At 35.4% G+C, this 18,978-nt stretch overlaps 1 protein-coding gene across 4 annotated transcripts in view; it reads right to left on the reverse strand.

Moving 5' to 3' along the window:
* Nucleotides 1-18,978, reverse strand: part of ABHD18 (abhydrolase domain containing 18) — a 24,733-nt gene continuing 5,755 nt past the window's right edge. For 3 of the 4 annotated variants that reach the window (XM_065062091.1, XM_065062093.1, XM_065062092.1), the window contains exons 4-14: nucleotides 16,529-16,613; nucleotides 15,308-15,408; nucleotides 13,423-13,501; nucleotides 13,051-13,137; nucleotides 12,224-12,249; nucleotides 9,827-9,965; nucleotides 7,809-7,898; nucleotides 7,111-7,212; nucleotides 5,230-5,608; nucleotides 3,725-3,887; nucleotides 1-2,742 (exon numbers count right to left, since the gene is read on the reverse strand). In XM_065062091.1, coding sequence (XP_064918163.1) covers nucleotides 2,691-2,742; nucleotides 3,725-3,887; nucleotides 5,230-5,608; nucleotides 7,111-7,212; nucleotides 7,809-7,898; nucleotides 9,827-9,965; nucleotides 12,224-12,249; nucleotides 13,051-13,137; nucleotides 13,423-13,501; nucleotides 15,308-15,408; nucleotides 16,529-16,613 — 1,303 coding nt within the window. In that variant the 3' untranslated portion in view covers nucleotides 1-2,690. Of the gene's footprint in view, nucleotides 2,743-3,724; nucleotides 3,888-5,229; nucleotides 5,609-7,110; nucleotides 7,213-7,808; nucleotides 7,899-9,826; nucleotides 9,966-11,938; nucleotides 12,021-12,223; nucleotides 12,250-13,050; nucleotides 13,138-13,422; nucleotides 13,502-15,307; nucleotides 15,409-16,528; nucleotides 16,614-18,978 lie in introns of those variants that run through there. The other variant, XM_065062094.1, reaches the window with a different exon arrangement.

An 18,978-nucleotide genomic window follows, 5' to 3' on the forward strand; every position in this document is an offset into this window, starting at 1 on the left:
TGTTGTTTTTTTACTTTTATTGAAAAACATTAAAACAAAAAATGATCAAGGCCAGTTTTACAATAAATTTAAGACATACAGCATGGCTTACCTGCTACTTAGATTTAGTGCAGGAACCTTATTCCAATATTTTTCTCATGCAATTGCTGGATTTAAAAAAATCACAGTCTCATTTAACATTAAAATGGATTATTAATAATACTTTCTGAGGTTTTAACCTTAAAATCTGGGTTAAAAAGTCAATTTTCAAAGGTTAAAAACATTTACACAGCAAGATTCTCTCTCTTTACAGACCACCTAATAGCTTCTTGGGTCTGATAGCTGGTAGAAATAGACTACATAGCTCACTTTTCCTTTTTGTTATTCTAACCTGAGAAATTTCTGAAATGCTTCTTACTGGGATTTCATATTTGGCAACATTACTTCAGTTACATAGCAAAGTATGATTTCTCATTCTTGTCTTTCACTATTTATACCAAAGACACTCTCACAAACAGGAGTTACAGTAGCATAAATCTGCTTCTGTGAACAGTATGCCCGTTTGGCAAGTTAAACCTTGTTAGTAATATCACCAGAACACTAACCTCAGGATGCCAAGTTCCCATCGGTTGTGTAATTCCTAATATTGTGGGCTTTGAAAATATTTACTTTGGCACGTTATACTTTGCAGAGTAGAGAAGTTGATTTATTTTTTTTGTGCTTACTTCCCTCCTTATAAAATCTATCTTTTTCCTCTTCCTTTTATTCAAGCCCTTTCCCTTGCCATCAGTTATCTCCCTTTCTCATGGCTGCAACAGAAATAGGGACGTAAAGCACAGAAATACATTTAAAATGCAAGATCGAAAAAAGTTAGTGAACAGCAGACAACATTCTTGTAAAACACCCTTAGTTGATGAATGAGCTTGTAAAAGGTAAGCCCCATAAATCTTTTAGTATAGTATTCAAGCCATTAATTTAAAAATTATAAGCTTACTTATATTGGATTTCCAATCTTCCAACATTCAATGCTTTTATTATATTTAAACGTGCTAGTCACCTCACACATGCTCCCTGTATATATAAAACTAACACTGTCTGAAGAAATTATTAAAACCTGCTTGAAACAAGCAGTTTAACTTCCAACAGAATAGAACTCCTTTTGCATTTTCAGTAAATCTGTGTGTTAAATAATTTTGGTTATTACAAACTGTTGCACTTCAGTTTCACCGGAACATATCTGATTTTCAAGTGAACCATGATTTCTTCCTAGTTACTAGTCCTGTCCGCCAGACTAAAATTCAAGAGAATATATGAACTGAGCTTTGTTTGCTTCATACTCTGCCTATTAAAAACCATGGTGCTGGCTCAGAGATCAATGAAGTGTTTGATTTGAAAGGTACGGAAGTCACATATCCCAAGAAATGGCTGGATTTTTCTGTTTGTTTCTGTGTAACTCTGGTCATTACTGTACTAAAATTAATATAGAAATGTTTCAGATTCAATTTATCTGCAAACTAGCTTACAGAAGATTACCACAAAATAAGATGTGGACAGACAACATATACAGCTGACACACGATGACCTTTTCATTCTACTGTAATATGTTGGCATTTTTGACCCCAAAAGATGAAACAGACTTTGAATTTTCTTAGAAGACACTCATAATATTATTTTTTAAAAATTTTTCCCATCCAATTAAAAAAATAGTGTTGAAAAACAAGGAGCTAATTTAACTGTTTTGATAATTCTCAGTCTCATACACATTTTTATTACTATACAAAGAAACTGTATTTTGCATATCAGCGCTGAGTGCACTTTAAAAAGGAACCCCGTTGAAATATTTCCAACAGGTCTTCATAGCACCATATAATCTGTTGTTGATTTAAGAATCAGACTCTTTGTGTGACTGCTTCTAAATAAAAATTATTACATTTTTATTTCCTCTAGCATTCTTAAAAAAAAAAATCTAGGCATGTATGTTATCCAGTTGCACGCATGTAAAAAATTAATTACTAGATACTCCCATTTTCACTTATGCTAGTCTCTGAAACTGAACCATGAATGGCTACATGATTCTGGAATGGCACAGTTTAGTTCAGTGGCAGAAAAATATTGAATGAAAATGTCTCTCACCCTTCATTGAGTTTTGAAAGACTCTTTTTGCCCCTTCTATTAGAGCTCATTTTCAATTGATAATAGAGAAAATCAGTGACAAACACAAGAGGTTGAGTGCTGGCAAAACCACAGTACAACACAATAAGAATAGCAAGGGGACAAGGAAGCGAGAGGAAACCAAGGTACCCGGAACAAACTGGAAATACACTAAATGCAGGACAGCATCTTAGGCCTACAGCAAATTTTACATTCTTTCAATACTTAGATTGCTCTGTTTTCAACTTATACGCAATTCAGAATTTATTCAGAATTAAAGGAATACACAATGTGATTAAACATGAAGTACATGAACCATTCATATATTAACAAATGTATTGCTGCCATTGTTTTTTTCCACAGGTAAAGCTGAAGTGTGTCAGAATAACATTTGATTGAAATAAAAGTAACACTGGTACTTTACCATTTTTGATAATTGTTACCTACAATAGTCAAATCAGTGACCATCTACTCAACATTGCAAGAGGCTTGTTTTCCAAACAGGAGTTCCAGTAAGCGGAAGTACAAATGAGATCAGTTTGAATACATTATGAAGGTTTTTAAACTGCGTATTTCTGAAGAAAGCGGTCAAATGCATCATAAATTGCTTGTCTAAAACAAGAAAAAAAAGAAGATTATTTGTATAATTTAGGAAAGGCAGATATAAGTCATGTATGTCCAAATTTACAAAGCTATCATCACTATTTCAAAACAGTATTCATTAAAAACGGGATATTAGGTATTCTTTTCTCCTTCACTTACTTCTGGGATCTCTCACTTCAATCCAGTAAATTCTTTATGCTTCAGGAATGAGTGGGACCATTTATCAACTTTATTATGAGCGCAGATGTTAATGGATTAGGAGCTTTCTACTCAAACATGTCAGGAGATGGGTCAAAGACACATGCATAAGTTATAATTTTTGAGTAAGTGTCATAACATAAGGCCATAGTTTTAAATAGCAAGATGTTAGTGGCTAGCATACCTTAACCCGGTAACTTGCTATTCTTTTTCATTGTTGCTTAGACTTCCTAAATGGGATGCACACTCCTAATAATTCCTTTTATTTTAAAATAACAGCACAATTATTTAACTTTTTAAAACTAAGGAGCTGCATTTATATAACTGTCTTCAGAAAGTCAATACCAAGTATTGCTAAGACAAAAATTCATGCAAGTACTACTGATACACAGTCAAGCTTTTAATTCTTATATTCAATTGTGTGAGGTTTTTTAAAGACAATGATTACAAAAGGAGAGCAGCTGCACAGTACAACATAAGTGGTCACCACCTAAAAAATATTTTCTAGTGTCCAGTGAACAAACTAATGAAAAGCTCTTATAGGAAAACAAGAATGAGAAGGGTTATTCTCTTGCTATCAGGTCACTGAACAATCTGAGCCACATTTCACCTCATCTTTGCCCATAAAATGGAAACACTGACATTCTTTTAAAATTATTTGAGATCCAATACCTTGTTCTTCAAAGCAGTATTTGGTATTTATTGTTTTGAAGTAATTATAGACTTGATTTTAAAAGAAGAAATATATGTCTCAAAATTACGGTTTTAAGCTCTCTATTATTTTTCAACTTACCTAAAGAGTCCCTGTTTGAAGAGGTAGGCACTGACATGACCTCCATCCAGATATCTGATTTCACATCCCGGCCAGATTTCCTGAAGACTGCGCACCCCAGTTCGAGGAATATACGCATCCTCCTTCGCTTGTACAACTATGATTAAACTTGGGTCAACTGGAACTAAAGAAAAACAAATCAAAATGTAATTTAAGGTAAGAAATAGAAACAATTCAGCTGAGATTTCTGCTGTAAAGATGCCCTCTATTGCTAAAAAAAAAAAAAAAAAATCTAAGCTTTAATAAAATTATATTGTATGAAGAGTCCAGCAGAATGTATCAGTTTTTTAATACTACAGTAGTGATGCCAGCAGTAGAAAAACAAACTAATCAATCCCCTTCCCTCCCTTAAAACAGAAAATTTCACAAGTTTTTGGGAAATGGCAGAATTGTCTTTCCTCTTATCAACAGAAGTTTACAGGTTTATTTCTGTCTACCGAAAAAAAACTTGTATAGCTTTAAGGAAAGCACTTAACTGGTATCTGTCACAAAACATCCCTGACTAGCAGTGATCAGGGTCATTTTCCAAGTCAATAAATCCATGCTAGTGTAGAAATCTTGGGATTTTTTAACATTTATCAGTGAGTACTGAATGCCAGTATTCAAAAATGAGGTGGCACAGGATCTCGGTATCCAGAATGTTTTGACATTCATAGACAACTCTGTCAGAAACCTGTCTGAAGTCAAAGCATTTTCTAAAACATGTTGAGAGTGCACAGTTGAACCATTTTGTCGGAATGGACTGCCACAAAAGCAATTCCAAGCCCTCACTCCAGCAAAACACCTTCAATCAGCTCTAGGGATAAACTACATGTTTGCTCTGCCTGTAAGTGGGCCATTGAAAGGGATTTTTCTGGGACACCAAGAAACCCAGGTTCATGGGGTCTAAGGCTCACTGAGCTACAGCTCCCTCTATATGCTATGTCAGTCTTGGGAAACATTATATTCACCAGACTGCATCATCCCAGAAGGACCTCTGTGCATTTTATTGGTCACACTTGTCTAAAAGTATCATTCAAGCTTCGTTCTCAGCTACATGGGCTATTTTCTATCTGAAGTCAATATCAGATCTCTGCTTTAGGGAATTTACTTGAAGCTGCTTGAAAAACCTTATTAGCAGCTTAATTAGATCTAGATATTAAATCACACAGAAGTTTTGTTCTTTTAAAGAACAGAAATTTGCACTGGCTTGTATGTGAAAGTAGCCACAGCAAGGGAGAGAAAAATACGCAAAGATACTGAAGGGCAAATTTTTAATTCACTTTATCACAGGTTGGTCACTAAGAAAAAACATAAAAACAATTAGGCAATGGGGTGGTAAATATATATTACTGAATAAACCTCAAGATATTTTCATATTTCAGCTAGGATGCCAGTAGGTCTACAAAATGGAGAACGAAGACACTTTCCTCCCCTAGTATTTATTCAGTTTTCCAAACTACACATTAAAACAAAGAAATACATACCTGAGAAGTTAGCTACATGGGTACATTCATCCATTACTCCTTTCATGAACCTTAAGGATTCTCTCTGTAAAGTGTCACTCTTTCTTATTTTATTTATCTTGTGTCCTTGTTGGCTTGATAAGTTTTTATTGCTATTACTACTGGTTGAAAATGTTTGATTTATGAACTGCATTTTAGGACCATCTTGTACTAAGAGTCTTTCTGATGAGGCACTTAGAGTACTTTTATTTGTGGCAAAGCTGTGAACGACTTCTTTAGTTACAATCCTGTTTGAGGAATCAAGGTCGAACACTCTGGAAGTCACATCCGCATCCTCCAGACTGTCCACACCATCGGGGAAGTTTTTAACAAAGTCTTGTCCCATCTTGAAAGAATCTGTCTAAACAACGACAACAGGTCATTAATTAAGGGTTTCTCCTTTAAACCAGTTGGTTAAACTTATTTTTAAGATCAACTCAATATTATTACCAAAAAAACCTCAAAAAACCCCAAGCCAACAGCACTGCTCATAGTACCTGTTATTTTCAGCCTGCATATCTCTCAGTTAATTAAATCCTGATCATCATAACCTCTTGATAATTTAATTCTACATTTCTGTCAGCTTAAAATATGCAGGAAGTAATTATACATGGTAGCTTATGAGACAAGAGTTTGTCTGGTTTAAACTCTATATTAAACTCTGAATTTATAATTGCAATCATTTAAGATTAAATTTCTGGGCAAATAACTCATAAAAGCCATGCACTTCTCAGATATTTTTTCCACTCTCAGAAGAGGAGTAATGTCTTTTTGGCAAAGTATTAAAAAATTAACACTTACAGCAATTTTTAATAGACACGAAGAAACACAGGCAATAGCAATAAACATACATGACTAAGCCTAATGTTAGGTTTAGGACTGAAAAATCTACCGCCTCTAAATGTTATACTAGGAAGACACAAGCTGAACATTTTGAAACGTTTCTTCTTTTCATTTTGTCTGTTCCATCAGTCTTCATGGTGTGTATTTTACCTAAGAACGGCAAGTGTCTAAGTCACTATCTCTGTCCCAGCCCATCTTCTTCTGTCATAAGATATTTGAAAAAGGACTGTCACCAAACAAGGAATCTTAGGAAAAAAGTTATCAGAATTGGGAGAAGGCAGTCTTGCAACATCACAAAAAACTCTCAAACAGTGATCACTCCGATGTAGAGTAGAGCTGAGGCAACAAAAGTCTCCTTGGCAAGAGTCTTTCAACCCTACTCAAAAAAATCCAAGAAGAAAGAAAAAGAAATGTAGACAATAAAGTATTTTTTGTAAGGAGCAAGAAGCTAATTACAAAAGCTCTACCTCACATCATCTGCCCGTGCAATAAAAGTCTAAAGCTGAGGGAGGGCTACCATCACACATAGAAAAAGAAACAGAGAGACTTAGTACTCTAAACAACCTAGAAAAGTAATTTAATTTTGCTACATATGAAAAATATTCTACAGTATTGAATATTTGAAAAAAATGCTTCAAAGGGCAATAAATCATGGTTTTATATTTACATGTCAGTTTACTGGCTTTCCAGACTACAAAGCTGGTTACAGGGAAATATTATCTAGAGTCTCAATGTTTTGATTGAATTTATTTTATGCTGCAGATTACATTACGCATGGTCACGACAAAAACTTGTAGCAAGGGCTATGCTTAACACACATTATATAACCAAAGTACTAGTTTCTGGTTTTCAGGTTTTCCTTCAAAGTTTAAATTTATCAAAAGTGTAAGGGGAAAAAAACCCAGCTAACATATTCTGGCTAACAATTGGTTAGTTTTACTAGAAGTTAAAAGAATTTACATTATTTGTTAGATTTGCACATGTAAATATTAGCAAATAGGGAAAATAAACTATACTTACTCCACAGTATTCAAGCATTTGAATGATTTCTTCTTCGTAAACAGTTTGTGTATAATACTGTTTTTCCAACTCTCTCCAGTTCACTGCCTTGCTCAACACACCCTAAGGTTATAAACACAAGCATCAAGTACACAAGTAAAACCGAGACATCATTCTAAAATAACAATATACAGAGAAAATCAATGTGTTTCTCTCTGTGACTTGATTTTTCCAGTGGACTTCTGCCCAAGTTTCCAGATAACCCTTAGAATTATTGGAATCAAAGCATAAGCATTCATGGTGTCCAAGCCAGTCTACTCATTCACCCACCCCAGCAGCAGTACTGAAAACAGGTCCCCCTCACAGTAGTAGCAGCATTATCACACAACTATTAAAGCCAGGCTTTGAGCAGAAAAACATGTTTACACAGCTCGCTTCCTCACCTTCCCACATTCAGACCAGGACCCCGATTGTTGTCCTACAAACCAGTGCAAGTCTCTCATTTAGTTCATAACCCACTGCAGTAGCTCAACACTACCTACCTTATCATGTGTCGGACATCCTGAGGCAGGAAGGGTGGGGTTTGCCACTAGTCACTAACAGAGGCCAAAGGGTGATGAAATGCCCTAACTTGAACAGGTGAACGTGGCCAAGCCAAAGCTTTTAACTTACATATCTAATCACACTCAAGTATATTAACAAAAATATACATTAATTACCGTAGTAAAGACTGCAGAAGCTGTTGACCAGGAAAGACACGGAATCAATGGCAAAGGTTTAGGCCAGTTTGTCACTGCCAGTGAAGCCATCTGGAATCAAATGCACTTATTACATATTTTAATATTGAATTCACAATATGGTAATAAAAAACATTCTCACTTTCAGTTTATTTGTTTATACAGTATCAATCAAATACGCAATGCCAAAGCAGTTAAGGACGGTGGCAATTGGACATACTTTCACCTATTAAGAAGACAGAGCCTATTCTTCAGTGATTTGTCTATCAATATATATTGCTCTGGACTAATTTCAAGGCTGAATGGGCTTTTGTTATAACTATAAAAATTACTGATGGAATATTTATTCTGGCCTTTTAGTTGTTTAAAACCATGAAAAACATACATTAAGCCTTTTAATTAAACTCTTGCAAACTTATTTCAAAGCAAAGTGAAGGCAATCTATGAGAAGGACTATTTCAAATTCTATACTTTTTTAATTTGTACATTAGAAACAAAGTATGGAGAAGTAATTCAGTATGTTAAGTGAACTGATTTTCTGTCCTTAAAGTTTACATTAAAAAAATTTTAAAAAGAGCACAGAAATTCAACATATAGAACTTCCCTACATGGTATGTTCTTGCCAACTTTTATTTTATTGCTCTAAACTGAACAAGCGTAAACCCCCCAAAACAAAATATCCTGTGTCTGTGTCAGTTGTTCTAATAAATGGATTTATACAACTGAACTATAATTCTATTTTTTTAATAAAAAGTGATATAAACACCAGATATCCATGTTCTGATAGAAGAAAAAAAAAAGCCAGATTTTCTGGCTTAGTTCCACCTCTCCCCATCAGTAGAATTGAATTACTGCTACCTACATCCCATTGTAAAACACAATCTAAAGATGATCAACATCAAATGTTATTTGTTTCCCTTGTTTTAAATTGTACGGGAACCCCTACAAGTCAGAACTAGCCAAAAATGTATCTTCATGGACAAAAAAAAAAAAAAAAATTCAAAAGATTTTCCAAACTCACTCTCTCAGATCTTGCCTCCTTCTATATCCATGTTATATGTGACAATTGGTATGGGTACAGTAGTCTGTTATATACCAGTCTGGTAATTGCAATCCAACTCAAAAATAAGACAAGGAAGACACTTTTAACAACAAAGTTGCTGTTGTTGTTCCAATATTTGTGTAAATCAAAGGTGCTTTGTACATTTACAATGTTTAGAGTTATAAAATTGTGCTCTGGGGCAAAATAATTTTCCTTTCCAACATTATTTACTTAGCTCCTAACAACAAACAAATAAGGATAAGCAAAATGAAGCTATCTTGTTTTAATAAACTTTGTAGTAATGTCTGTTAATATGTCTCACAGACCAATGATTATCTGTAGAGACACAGGTAGTAATACTTTAAATGTCTATTAGTCTTTCAAGCATCTTACTAACACACTGCTGATTTAGATTGAATATGCACAGTGTCAAACACAAAACGTTATCCACGTCACCACAGAAATCTTCTCTAATCAATACCAATGATCAAGGAAAAAAGATGAGTTGAGAACAGAACTGACACCAAAAATCATCTCAATTACAATACACCTACAAAGAGGAAGCATTTCATACAATGCATTCAAACACAAAGTTTAAGCAAGAACAAAGGAGTAAAAGGAGAACCAGCAATTGATAGTACAGACCTTCTTTCAGAAAACAATGCTCTCCCCCTTTCTTGTGGAAAAAAACCATAATTATGTGAGCTGCTTATATTAGTATTAAGCCTGTCAGGAGATGGCTGACAAAGGTCTCTGATTTGTCAGTACTTATTGATGATTATACCAACTCAGCACCACAGAACACAAAAATTGCCAACAATTTGTTTCTCATGACTCTAAATGTTTATTTTAAAGTACTTCTGAGAGGATCACTATAAAACAAATTATTTCCATATGCTAAATGATCAAATGAGAAGTTACAACAAAAATTACTGAACAGGAAATATAAAAAGCTTACATGTCCTCCCATGGATATTCCAGTCATCCCTAGCGGTCCATAGCCTTCTCTCTCTAGCCAGTGCAAAAGAGCTGCCGATTCTAGAACAAGAGCTCCTCCCATCACAAACAGGTCCGAGACATTTTTTAAACATGACCGTCTTTTCTCCCCAGAAAAGGAAAATATAGGATTTATTTTCTAAGATTAGATTTTGACAGTGCTCATCATTCTATGCATACTTTTATACAAAGCCTGATCACACTTTCACAGTATTTAGAAGCTGAACTCCTGTTGATTCAACAGGTGAAAAAACTAGTCTAGATTCTTTACCACTTGTACCTTTTCATCTAAATGAGGACTAGAAATAGACACCTGCTAAGCTTCTAATATCTTCTTGAACATCACTGACAGCCTAGTCTTCTAGAAACAGATATTACCAACATTAGAATCTCATTAGTAGTAATCTGCTGTCTTGTAAAGTTATAACGGATCTCTTAGAAATAGAATCAAAGTGATACAGTCCTAGACATACACTAACCCACTGGCAGAAACAATCTTTTTTTTTTCTTTAGTGTTTACTTGTTTTACATAATTGAAAAATTGCACACAACCTTTGAAGAGCAATCAGTATGTCAGCTTTGGAAGCACTCAGTGTCACTGCAAGACTGAAATTGTAAAGTCCGAAGTGTATCACTGTACTGAGAAATTCATGTAGTGAACTGCAAAGCATTAGAAATCTCTTCAGCTGAACCATCAGCAGGACTCTCAAAAAGTGTGGGGGAAAAAAGAAAAATAAGTATTTTAGAGAGCAATTAATACACCTCTAATTTTGGGAGGAGGGCTGTGTATTTTCAGTATCACACAGTGAGGTTAAAAAAGGCTACTGGCCGCTTCTGCCAGCATTTGATGACATTGGAGACACTCTGAAGCCCAAGGACAAAGCTCACTGTGCAAGCCACAGGAGAAATGAACATCCCTGCTGCAGACCAGTATTTACAGCCTGCTGTCATTCTTTCCTACAGCCTTGTTATGAGAGATTCCTCAGCCCCCTCCAGCTGCTTTAAACACTGTTACTAGCACATTAACTAAAACCACTGCTGCTGCTTTGCAACCTTGTATCGAAGACTGGCAATTACTAGTTGGAGGACTAGAAGCCCTCTCTATATTATGCATATACTAAGCTGTCAAGCTAGACAACTGAGAGTCAGAAATATCCTCATCAAGTTATTTATTCTTCTGCATCAGTTCCTTAATAACTAGAAAAAACACAATGCACGTATTCCAGCACACACTCCCTCCTGTCACTTCCCTATAATCTCCCACTTCTAAATGCAGTAATAAATATATTTTTAAGCAGCTTTCCTATTAAAAAAAAAAAAACAAAACAATTTTACACTCATTTTAGTTGGCAAATGTAATTAAATATTTTAAAAAGTGGTTCTTATGTCAAAATAAATAAAATTCAGCATCTGGTTTGAAAAAAACAAAAAAAAAAACAAAACTAGAAACTATTTTAAAATAAAAATTTCCTCCTTAAAGGCAATTTTTTTAAGCTTTTGGATTTAAGAAATCTAAATAAAACCTAGGAAATCTAAAATGCTGCAGTGTGAGATTGTGCTCCCAGAGAAGTACTTATAAAATGGACAGGTTTAAGAATTTCAGCTTCAAAATAAATCACCTTCTATGAGTCTTCTACTCATGTTAAATGTTCAAGTTCGGATTAAAAAGGATTAAAACACCAACTCATACTCGGACTTTAATAAATATTGGTACATTAAAAAACAACTTTGCCTCAGACACATATCCTATTGAATTCTGTTTATACTCCAGCAGTTCAGAAAACGTGAAAAGCAAAAAACAGGACTTCCTAATTAGGTTCCTAAATTCATGTTTAAAAACTGACTGAGGGAGCCAAGTCCTGAAAAATACTGAGTTTCCACCGACTAATAAGCAAGAAACACCAGATTTATTTACCTTTCTGATTGTAAATCCTTAAAATACCTTGGAAAAACAAAATCTTAGGAATTATAACAGGCAAATATACTATCTGAACAAAGATTATCCCCAGCTGACTGAAATATAATTGCAGCATTTGTACATGCACAGTTGTGAATCAGGAAAATAAACTGACACCTGCTTGCATTGACATAACTTGTTTGCATCTCACGCCATACTGCAATTCATCTTGTGCAGACTTCCCCGGTCATTGTGATCTCTTAACACAAAAAAATGACAAAGCAGCTTAGCAAAGGGTACACAATTTCACATCAGCAAGTTACACATGGTCCATTGGTCCCTGCTTGGGATTTTTTTTTCTTAATAAACTAGCAAAGTTTACACTACTTTGAGTTTCTTGAGAAAAAAACAAAAGTGGTATTTTGAAAAGACAGTATCTATGAATGTAATGGGAATACTTACAATTGATCCTTAGGTTTTCTACAGCCATGTAGAAGACTAAGTTAAAGAAAGTAAAACATACCAATATAATAACTGGCAATCAAAATAAAAAATAAAGTAAAATAAAATAAATAATACACATAAATAGTACACTGAATAATTAAAACGTGGAACTTAAATTTCAAATGTTTCACTGGAATGAAATCAAGTTAAATGTAGTTTGATGATATAATTTGCAACAGAAGACTTCAGTTTTGTTAGGTATATGGGTAGGAAAAAAAGTGTAACCAGAGATCCTATTTAATAAAACAGGGTAACAGTATTACAGAAGTTACTGATGAGTTGATCACAGGACCAAACTTAACTTAAAAAAAAAATATCTTAAATGGTAGCCGTAAGTTTCTGAAAAGTATCTGAGGTACCAAAGGGTTGCATTTGAGAAGGCAGGAAAGGCAACTTTTTCTTCTGCCTTTAATACATTCAGAAGTCACACAGTATGATGCAAAATGAATACATTAGTTTTCACTCTGTCATGGCTAAAGGAATCATATCAGTACTTTGATCAGTACACAGATTCATATCAGAACTTTTACTCTAATGACTACAATAAGAAGCTGTAGAAGACATTAACAAAAAATCAGAAAATAAATACTTGATGTAAAAGTAGGGCATTACATTAACTGTGTTCCACATTGTGTTTCATGCAATGGTCATACTTTGTTTCTATCCACTGAAAAGTCCACTGGAAATTGATCCACAAAGTATTATAGATATTATGCCAGTGCGACAAGTCTTCTGCCTTCTGGAGAGAACATTGAGAATAAGTGTCTTGCTTTCCACAAAAGGATATAATAAGGGTTTTCTAGCAGTAGGGAAGCCATACAGGCTTCTTTAATCATCGGGCGTGCCATTAACGTGCGTCTCCTCCAGAAGTGCTAAAGAAAAGACGTACAAACATATATTAAGATAAAATCATAGAATGGTTTGTGTTGGAAGGGACCTCTAAGATCATTTAGTTCCAACCCCCCTGCTATGGGCAGGGACACCTTCCACTAGACCAGGTTGCTCAGAGCCCACCCAACCTGGCCTTGAACACTCCCAGGGCTGGGGCATCCACAGCTTCTCTGGGCAGCCTGTCCCAGTGCCTTATCACCCTCATGGTGAAGAAATTTGATTATTAATTTCTTGATAACAATCAATTTTACATCTTACATACTCACATGATCTCCCGTGCCTGCTAAATGAATGCACACAGGTCTGTGCTTACTATTCCATCTTCTGGGTATGATGAACTGAAATCTATGAGAAACAAACACCTATTTTAGCAAAGTGAGTATACATATTTACAAGCTGTGTCAGGGAAATTAATCTAAAAAAGCCAGAATAAAGTATTCTCTTAACCCATACAGGCAAACTGCCAGGAATTCAGCAATATCATTTTTCATAAACACGTCCAGCAAAGAAAGGAATCTGAAAGTAGGACAGAACAAATGCCAAACAAGAAAGGAAGCCAAGCTGAAAGATCATGTTCCTAAAAAAGACCACTACCTCATCATCACAATGTAAATTTCGCAGAGTGGAGAAATGGAACTTCAGATGAAGAACAGCCTAAACACGTATGACTAGCTCTCCTAGGCAGCATTGCTATTTCTCTCCTGAGGGTACAACAGCTGAAATTGAATATTAAGATGAGCAATATACTTAAATTTTAAAAAATCAAAAACCCAACAAACAAATTACAAAACTATTTCATACACCAACATCAACCACTTAGTGTCTTCTGCTGCTACTGAAGTTATTTACAGTCTGACTACTGAGAAAAAAAAACAAAACACTTCTGAGCCACTAGTATTTTCCCCACAAGATGGAGCACTGTTACCTACAACAGTGATACACTTCAGAAAAAAATATTCACACACGGCACAAAGATCTTAAGGGAAATCTGTAAAGCATTTGAAAACTGTAACAATGCTGTCCAATGTAACAACTAGCTTAACTTGTTTACACACTGTAAGAAAACACTGATAAGGAAATAATCAGTATACTATATTTTCCAGTATGGTACTAATTAGTCCAATGTTAAGAGACAGTTTCTTTCTCTAACTAATGGAGAGGTGGAAGAGAACTGATATTTTGACTATCAGACTTGTTCTGACATTTCTTAGTGTTACATGTTTAAGTACACATAAAAAAGCCAATCAGTGATATTGATAAAATTGACAATGCTAGTATCAACTTAAAAATTAAACAGAAAAGTGTGTCATTTTAAGTTATTAAACAAAGTTATTGACAAAAAAAAAAAAAATCCATCATGGAAGTTTAGCTGAAAACTAAAAGCAAACAGAAATTCCATTGCCTTTCCAAACCCACTTCTCAACTGCAAAGCAGTGTTAGTGTGAAACCAACAAAAATGCCCCTAGGTATCTTCTGACTATCAGGGATCATCCTGCTTTCTGTGAGGACGCTTTTTTAAAAATTATTTTTGGCTTGCCAAGTCAGAAGAACACCAGATTATCTTCCCATAATTAAATGAACTTACTACTTCAGTACATATGCACTATTTTTGTATTCAATGTGAATGAAAGGCTGAAAGAGTTCCTTCAAATACAATATAACATGCTTCTGTCATATAAACAGCTTCCTATGCTTACGCAGCTTTCCTGCTACCTGTAACACAAACTGCTGCCCTGGCTGTACATAGTATCCTTCATTTCTGGCATCCTGCTCATTTGGGGAAAAACAAACAAACCAACCAACCACACATATCTCCCTGTCCCCCAAATAGATTAAAAAAACACCCCAGGGTATTCCATAGCTTTGTGCAATATGATTTCTATACTCAAAAAAAAAATTCCCTCACAAAGTATATACTTTTCCAGAGAACTTTTTTTAAAATTTATACACAGATTAAACTATCACATGAATAAGATTTTCACTTTTGAGATCAAAATACATTTCAACATGTTAGTAAAGAAACCAGTTTGAAATATCTCACAGACAATTTTTACTACAATACATCAGTTTCACAATGAAACTACTTATAGACCATTCTTATTTCACTGCAGTACTAGTTTCAGAACGGAAATACCACTTGTTTCTTCTTACCTTGCTACAAGAGATTCAACTGGCAGGATACCTGGGACATAATGAGCCAACGGGGAAATGAAATGCCCCTCAAGGATTTTACAGTCAGATTGCTCCTCAACCTATAGAGAACAGGATGACAGCAGTATATTTCACATCATGTTTAACTTGCTCTGAAAGCCAAATACCAAACACCAAACATCTCTTAAAGTAGAAGAATTTGTTACAAGATGAAAATGTACTTAAAAAAACAAAGCTAAGGTCTACTTCAAATACAGGATGTTCCTATACACATATCAACACAATCAAAATATCTGTTTCAAACTTTTCTTTCATTAAATGACCTTAAAGGAATGTAATGCTGTCCCATTTAAAATAACTTCAACACCACATACTAAATTTTGAGCTTTAAGATCTGACATCCCACCGCCATCTAGTATATTAATGGGAAAAACAAACAAACAGACAAAACCACAAACCGAACAGTATCTGTACAGCCACTGCTTTATTCTTTCCGTTTTCCTTCCATCTTCTGCTAGCAACCAACATAACTGTTCATTTTCCCATCCCTTCCAACCCCATTTCACATTTTTGCCATTGCCTCCTAGTTCTATCCACATCAGGTTAATTAAAAAAAAAAAAAAAAGACAAAAAAACCCCAGAAAACTGTTAAAGTATTTAGTTTGCCATAGCACTGCCCACCGGTACATTTATTTGACCTTAGAATTATTCTTCATTTCTGACTCTCTATTCACACTTCTAGACTGAAAAGTCTTCAAGGCAGTATCTCACCTGTGAGCACAAGGTGTTCTTTCCCCAACCAAGAGTATTTAAGAACTCACACTATATTGATTTTTTTTTTTGCCTCTACAGTCTCACCACTTCTTCCCTCTCAGAAAAATTCTAATATCCTTTTCTTGATACAGGGCTAATAACACCTGTGAAGTCAGTTAATGTCACCTGTTAGAAAACCAGTGATCGGCAAAAGCTAACTGAATATTGTTAGAGGTACATTCACCACCCTACCTCTGTGTACTCCCTAACCCAAGTCCCCAGTTGTCAATCCCAGCAGCAAGTCATGCTGTGATAACATCAAACATCATGAAAACGTAGATTCACATAACATCAAGATTCAACTCTATCCTATAAAAGAAGCCTAGTAAGTACTACTTTGACTGTACCTTTATATACCATCAGAAAAATAAATTTAGTTAAACTGCATTGTCTCTTGCTTTTAAGTACCTTGTCAATGAACACTGGGTAATCTTTCGAAACCAGTGTCTGGCATTTTTCCCTGTTTCCAATAATCTTTCTGAATTCAAATATTCTGTTGAAATGAAACAAGTAGAGAAGTTAAACTTTTAATACATATATATAAAATATACATATACATAATTTCAGGAGCTAAAGTAAGCCACAAAGAAAATAAAAGTTATGAAGCCAGCTTTGCATTTACAGATTAATTAGCCTACCATAAAGCAGATATATAAAAACATTTTTAAGTTAAAAAAAAAGAAAAAAAAAAAGGCTTAGGTACACTGCTTGCAGTTGTACAGCTTTTAAACAGTATTTACACCTGATATTTTGAAAACATTTTTCAGGGCCAAATTAAGACATAGAATCCTCCTACACTTACACATTCTTGTAGGTACATTGAGGCGACAGAGAAGGAACAGGTAAAAAACAGGCCTGGATTGCCAGCATCTGAGTGATCAATGATCTGAAGTCTAGCTGGAAACAAGTTTACTAGCAGCATTTAGTGAAGCTCATGAATGACACAAACTGGAGGGTGAGGTTAATAGCCAGTAAGTAGGGCTACAGTTCAGAGCAAGCTGGATAAGCTGGAGGAACAGGTCAACAAACATCTTAAAGCTCAACAATAGAAATGCAAAATCTTGCACCTAGGACAGAGTAACTCCATGCAACAATATAGGCTTGAAACTTCCCACACAGGTAGCACCTCTGTGGGAAAAGCCATGGGGTTTCTAGTTGACAGGAAACTCAACAACAGTTAGCAGCACATCCTTGGAACTAAGAAAAACCAACGGCACACCCTCTGCATTTAGCAAGAAGGCAGCCAGCAGGTCAAGGGAATGGGATTTGCATTGGCTGGGAAACAGAAGGCTAAGGGGGAAACGTAGTCGCTTTCTTCTGCTACTTAAATAGGCTGCAGAGCTGTACAGAGAAGATGTGACAAGACTCTTCTCAGAGGTATACATTGACAGGACAAGAGGCAACAGCTCCGTGTTGCAACGTAAGCTCCTACTGGAATACAGTGAAAGATTTTTTTATTTCCACAATGGTAGTGGTTAAGCACTGGAGAAGTCTGCCCAGGGACTCTATGAATGATCTCCATGCCCAAGGTACTTTCAAATCTCAAATGGATGAGGTGCCAAGTGACTTGAATCAGCTACAAAGTTAGCTTTGTTTCAAGCAGGGGTTTGGACTGGATGTCCTCAAGATGGTCCTCTCAACCTTAAATACTCTATGCTAAGACTAACTTGCTCATTCTTATGGTTGTAAATACACCCAAAGATGTTACCTGACCAACTAAACCAGCAGATTTGGGTGGTATAGAATAACAGGAGTGATCTGTCCACCTTCGCAACAACAAAGAAAACCCAGCCAAAGAGAAGAAAAGAAAATTCAGTTTATTACCACATTTAAAAAAACAAACAAACAAAAAACCAAACCAAAACAAAAAAAACAAAACACAAAAACCAAAAGAAACCACACCACACCCTATAGCCTTTGCTTTTCTTACAAAGAAGAGCAAGCACATTAAGTATTTCTGAGAAAACAAGGGTAAATGTATGAGACACGGGTATGCAGGTAGGCTAAATAGAGAGATGTTTTACTTGACACTAAATCCTCTAAAAGTAGTATATCTATGTATGACCTCTGTAGTTAGGATACTGAAGGCTAAATCTTGTATGTGTTGAGGAATTTCAACACTTGCTAATGAGTTGAGCATAAGGCATTACGATATCAAGCCATCACATCAAGGGTGTGCACATTACACTTCAGATTACATCTATACAGCGTAGTCTGCAATATGAATCAAACTCAATGCTTGGAGAGATTTAATCACTTCTTCTATTGGATTTTGACAGATCAGTTTAAAGAAAACAAAACAAAACAGCACTGTCACTGCTTCTGGTACAACAGGGCATATGCATACTAGGTAGTGGTACTCCCTCCTCCCAACAGCCAGTGTGAGGAGCCAGGAGGAGGTGGAACTCTTCCCTTTTCATCCTGGTGAACCCAGGCTGCTGGGGAACACCTCATCTTCTTCCCATTTGTGGGCAATATATAGACCATGTTCTTCTTCCACTTTTCAGATCAGTAGGCCAGCAAACCTGCCTTGTTTCCTCAAAAGCTTTTGATCTTATGTGAGACTTTTGCCCACCCCGTTTAAAAAGAAAGAGCTGGAGCCAATACCATTCTTACTATCAGTAATGCTTCTTTATTGCTGTTTGACATTAGCAAGAGAAAAGCCTTGCCTAGTATTGCAACAGCTAATAGTAGAACTATAAAGCATTTGTGCTGAGGATGGGGGAGTGAAACTTCATCATATCTCACCAATAACTTAAAAGTTATGACAGGGTTTTGATAATATTAAAATGTCTCATTTCAGATACATAATATAATACAGAAATGCTGCAATCAAAACAAAAACCCCATCTTTCGCT

This window comes from Columba livia, chromosome 4, assembly GCF_036013475.1.
Source record: "Columba livia isolate bColLiv1 breed racing homer chromosome 4, bColLiv1.pat.W.v2, whole genome shotgun sequence".
Taxonomy (NCBI): Eukaryota; Metazoa; Chordata; class Aves; order Columbiformes; family Columbidae; genus Columba; species Columba livia.